We start from the raw sequence: 5,718 nt of genomic DNA on the forward strand, positions 1-5,718 counted from the left end.
GTATTATAAGTAAAACACCATTTTTTAGTCATATATCTTTAACAATATCAATATTTCGAGCCATAAGAACACCAATGTTTGCTAATAGTATCTAACATGCATTCACCAATTATAATGACTGATAAAAGGGTTGGCTTATGACACTTATTTGTCATGCACAATATAAAAGAGAAAGGTTTGTTGATTTTTACGTGTTTCTCAAATAGGATCATACCATAAATCTCCTTTTATATTGTTATCAACATTCTCCTTGTTCCTTTTTTTTTATAGTACTTCCATTATTGTAATTATTTTCCACATGTACATAAAGACAACTAAGGGGGTATTTACAATAACCATATAAGTGAAAAGTGACCAAGATAATGTTTACATTATATATATATGAATGTACTAGGACCGAGACCATTAACAATGTATCTACATACTTTACAAGATGATCGATTCATTACAAACATTGCCCTCATACTAATTTGTAAAATGCATGTCTCAATAAAATAATGTAGTTCTACTAAAGATTAACAAGTTAGTGTTAAATTATTGATTTTATTTCAATTTCAATTTCTATATAGTTCTACTAAAGATTAGCAAGTTAGTGTTAGATTATTGATTTTATTTCAATTTCAATTTCTATCATAAGTTAAAATTTAAAATAGGTAAAATTTTAAAATTTATAATAATTTACATATTTATTAAATGAGATATACAAAATTTACATTATTTACTAATTACAGTTAACAATTTCAATCTACCACTTGATATTCCATTTTGCCTAAAAGATGCATTATTTTTTTGAATTTAAGTGCATTTTAAAAAATATTTCGAACTGAGATTCTCTATAATAATTTACATATTTATTAAATGAGATACACAAAATTTACATTATTTATTGATCATAGTTAACAATTTTAATCTACCTCTTGATATTCCATTTTCTTTAAGAGATGTATTATTGTTTTGAATTTAAGTATATTTTAAAAAATAGTTTGATTTAAAAATTTCTATAATAATTTAGATATTTATTAATTGTGATATACAAAATGTACATTATTTAATAATTATAGTTAATAATTTCAATCTACCACTTGATATTCCATTTGGTCTAAAAGATGGATTATTGTTTTGAATTTAAGCACAATTTAAAAGATATTTTGAGCTGAGATTTTCTAGCAATGCAATGTGCGGCTTCAGAGTGACCACTCTAACATGCACTTAGCTTTCACAATCTTCTTCTAAAATAATGGTAGTTATGGGGCTTTGACAATCTTCTTTTATCGTTATGGAATTATGTATCAACATAGGTCAAAACACATGTTTGTATGTCAAAATATATTTTGAAGTAGTTGGGAAAAGATGTTTTATAATTTTAATATTAAAAAAGATTATTTATGACTAGTTGTAGAGTCAGTCAATAGGACATAATTTAAAATATATTAGCACTTAATATTATTTATTTTGTTTAAATATTAATAATATATATATATGAAGTTTTGGTGTCTTGATAAGACTAATACTATAACAATCATTGATAGAAATAATACTATAACAATCACTGATCTCTGCACAACAATAAATATCTCTCCCCTACCATAGGCACAAAATATACTGCCAAAACGTTCCGAACTTAAAAGTGAATGATACCAAGAAAAAAAAGTTTGAGTGGCCCACGATTTCATTTATATCAACTTGTCAGAAGTTCCACAAGTCGAGAGAAATGTAGCCATCCTGCTTCTCCTCCTCCTGTAAAGTCGGAATGAAGTTCAACGCAGGGGTGTCGTGAATGGACGGGAAATTCTGGAATTTGGGCACCCACTGCTGTCGAACAGAGACATCCAGAAATTCTGCTCCTCCGAAATCTACTTGCCGTTGCTGCACAACACCGTTTCTGAAACCAAAGGTGACTGCGACGGGGAGACGAGGGAGACGCCATTATTGTTATTATTAGTGTCTGGAGAAAGGAAAGTGGATGGGAGTTCGTCCTGGGCATATTTAGCAGCCGCGACCTAAATCTGGCGGGGGGAAAGGGAAGACACCGACGGAATGGAGGGTACATAATCGGGAAAGTTGAATTTGGCGTCGGGGCCTCTTAGGCAATACACTTCAGCATCATAAGCGCGGGCGGCTTGCTCTTCCGTTTTGTAGGAGTTGAGCCATATCTTCGCTCTGGTTTTGGGCGTCCGAATTTCAGCCCCCAACTTCCCCATTTTCTCATTTGAACGCCCTTAATAATGGCTAGAGTTCACTTACAACAATGGGTATCATGAATCTTTGAAGATGAGTCTGTTTGAGGCATTCTATGGGTGGAATTGCAATACTCCCATCAGTTGGAGTGAGTTGTTAAAAACGGTGTTGAGAGGATTGGGTTAGTATCCTATCGAATTTCATTGCCTCCAACAGTGAAATCCCATGATGTTTTCCATGTGTCATTGCTTAAGAAGAATGTTAAAAATGTTGATCATGTGATTGAATGGTTTGTATTGCAGATGGACCCAGATGGAGAATCCCAGTCAGAGTCTCAGTGTATATTGCAGAAAAAGGTGCTCATGCTCCAGAACTGAGAAATCAAGAAAGTTAAAGTGCAGTGGAAGCACTTTGGGCCCAATGAAGCTACATGGGAGATAGAAGATCACATGCGGGCTATGTATCCTTCCTTGTTTGTTGGTTGAGCAGATATTTTGGTATATTTCTTTGGCATATGTTTTGGTATGTGTTTTGGGTGATTTTTGGTATATGTACACATGTATATGAATGTAAATACCACCATGAGCTATGTTATAAGTCTTCAATAAGTGATATGGTGTCATTGTCATTATGATGTTATATTTATTATGTTGTCATGTTAGTTTTCTTCTCAACAGGATGATCATTATAAATATTGCAATAGGCTAAGTTATAAATCTCCATGGGCAGTATGTTTTTCTTACAACAACATTATTGGTTGTAGGTGTTGTTGAACACCGAGGACAATGTTCCCCCAAGGGCCAAGGTTCTGTAACAACCCTGGTGAAAATTCCATGTAATAAAAGTTAATAAAGGAAAAATAATAACCACGTTTGATGGGACACTTATTCCAAGCTGAATGTTGGGCAAAAGCATATTGATGGGGATCACTGGTGATTGATTAATGGCTAAGGAAATTGGCAAAGGTAATGGAAAAGGCTTTGGAAAGAAAAAATGGCATTTTCATCACATTTATTTATGATAATAATGGAAATTAGGAGAAAAGGGAGGTGAAAGGTCACAGGTTGCATGTGAGGAGGAAATTGAAGGAAAATAATGGAAAAATGAAGAAAATAGAGGCCTCATTAATAAAAAGGCTTCCGAGGATCAATACACAGACTTTTGTCAGTTCAGTTTTGGAGCTCTCTCCATTCTGTCTCTCTTATACTCTTGGAAACATAGAGTTTTCTTGGAGAACTCTTGGAGGAGTGTGGAATACTTGGAATTTTGGAGAAAGAAGGCAAATCAAGAGCATGAAAGCACAAGAGGGCATCGGGATCAGCAACTACAACAGGTTTTTCTTCCAGGTACCGAGTTGCATATATATTTTCCTCACTAGTTTTGGAATGTATGGAATTTTCATATGGCTTATTGGTCATGAGTTGTCACTGACATGGAGGATTTCCTAGATTGACAATGGATTTGCCTAAGCTTGCCATTTCCTAGATAACCATGGTGATTGTGGGTTTATTTCTTTGTTTTGTTTTGGTTTTTTCTCATGTTTCCCTTAGCTTGGGTTGAGTTACTAGTTCCTGGAGCCTTGGTTGGACAAATTCTCTGGAGCCTTGCAACAACTTGGGTTGAGTTATTAGTTTTGGAGCCTTGGTTGGAAAATCTCTCTGGAGCCCTTGGTGGGTTGGGTTGCTACTCTTGGCGCCTTGGTTGGAAAAAACGCTTTGGAGCCCTGTATAAGTTGTGGGTTGAGTTACTAGTCTTGGAGCCTTGGCTGGAACAAATTATTTGGAGACCTAGAAGGCTTAGGTACAGACCAATCTGATGATGGTTTTGATATGTCTGAATGTGAGGTGGAATCACTGTTTGATTGGTTGAGGTGGTTGCCCTCTGTAAACCCTAGATGGTTTTGGATTGATGTGTTTTACGAGATCCCACATTCATGCTTGGAATATGGCATGGGGCCAGACTGGCTGAAGAGAGATTTAGCTCAACCAAGTCTACAGTCAGGTGGTTCGTGGAAGTCCCACAACTAGTTGGCCTTTGCATCATTAATATGAGGTTATTTCTCCTTATTATTTCATGACTATTGTACTGATTTATATGTGGATTATATGGTTATTTTTTCCTTGGTATTTATGTTGGTATTATGCTGGTTATGAACATGTATTATGATAGCAGCTATGTATGGCTCTCATAATGTTTTTACTTGTAAATCAATGAACGATGTATATATGGCATAATGGATGAAATTGCGCCTAATATGTTGAGGCATCAATGCTTCTTAGCGATTCTCATATGAGTATGAGACACTTGTGCTTAAATCTATTGTTTACACCTGAAGATTACATATTTGTGTCATGTTTGACGAAATGCTTATCATGGTTAGTAGGGGTCCATTCAAGGGCTTATTTAAGTAATTGAATTTTCATCATCATTCCCTTGTTATCTTTATATTCTGAAGGTGTCATTCAATTATGGGTAGTGACCTGGGCTCAGGGCCTAAGAAAGTGGCTCAAATCTCGGAGACGCTGGTACAACACTGAGAAAAATAGTCCCTGGACACTGGCATGCCATGGTGTGGGAGCATTGAAATCCCTCTGAACGCTGGCATGCCCATAGTATGGGAGAGTCCGAGGGTTAATTTCACTTCCTTAGACATAGATTCAAATGATAGTCACAACAAATGCAATAGATACAACTTCACATGTAAAACATTATCTAAGAATTATTGAAATAACTAGTAAAAAGTTTTAGTGTTAGAACAAAGTAAACGTCAATGCATTTTAATTATTATTCATTACAGAACATTAATGAATATATAAAAGCACAAAGAAAATGTTGGAAAATAGTTGTTCAATTACTATTTTCAGTATAACGTTGCAGAACCTAGGTCCATACAACATTCCATGTCAAACATTATCTCACAATTGTTTACATAATTAGTAAACATCTAAGAGATAGAAAAAACAGTAATCAAAATTCAAATAAGTTATGACTACATATCCATGGTTCAGGAAATAGCCTCTGTTGCATATAGAATTTATGAAAATTCTAATGCTTTAATCACAAATCTAAACTCATTTGTCTCAATGACAACTGTAATTGCAATCCCGTCAACTGTAATCGCCAAAAGTCGTCTGCAAGAGGTAACAAGGAATTACATTTATGAGTTTGACTATTCCATCATAACACACACATAAGATTTAAATAGTAAAATGATTTGACGATAAAAAAATGTTCCAATGTATTAAAATACTTACAAGATCCAAAAGAAGACTTTGATATTCTTCAGCCTTCAACTATCTCTCGCAATCAGGCTTCCTACAACGAATTCCATCACTTTAGCTTCGATGAATTCTTTCATCGGAGAAATGGTAATGTCCTGATTAACACGTTCATTTAATATTTCCTCCTCAATTTCTTTTGCTTCTTTTTTCAATTACAAAACCAAGGAAGAGTACTCATTGTTGAGACCAACAAAAGTAATTATCCATTTGCTAATTTTGTCTTCACTAAAATTATTTATATCATCGAACTTCATTTCCT

At 34.4% G+C, this 5,718-nt stretch overlaps 1 protein-coding gene across 1 annotated transcript; it reads right to left on the reverse strand.

The window, feature by feature from the left end:
• Positions 1 to 1,686: 1,686 nt before the first annotated feature.
• Positions 1,687 to 2,201, reverse strand: LOC149176245 (ethylene-responsive transcription factor ERF017-like). Its single transcript, XM_089421398.1, has 2 exons — positions 2,049 to 2,201; positions 1,687 to 1,866 (listed from the first exon to the last, which is right to left on the reverse strand). The coding sequence occupies exons 1-2, from the start codon at positions 2,199 to 2,201 to the stop codon at positions 1,687 to 1,689; spliced, it is 333 nt and encodes a 110-aa protein (XP_089277524.1).
• Positions 2,202 to 5,718: the final 3,517 nt, after the last annotated feature.

Source organism: Pinus tabuliformis, chromosome 4_1 (genome assembly GCF_031772625.1).
Source record: "Pinus tabuliformis cultivar Carrire ecotype Pingquan chromosome 4_1, CPIR1, whole genome shotgun sequence".
In the NCBI taxonomy this organism is placed as follows: domain Eukaryota; kingdom Viridiplantae; phylum Streptophyta; class Pinopsida; order Pinales; family Pinaceae; genus Pinus; species Pinus tabuliformis.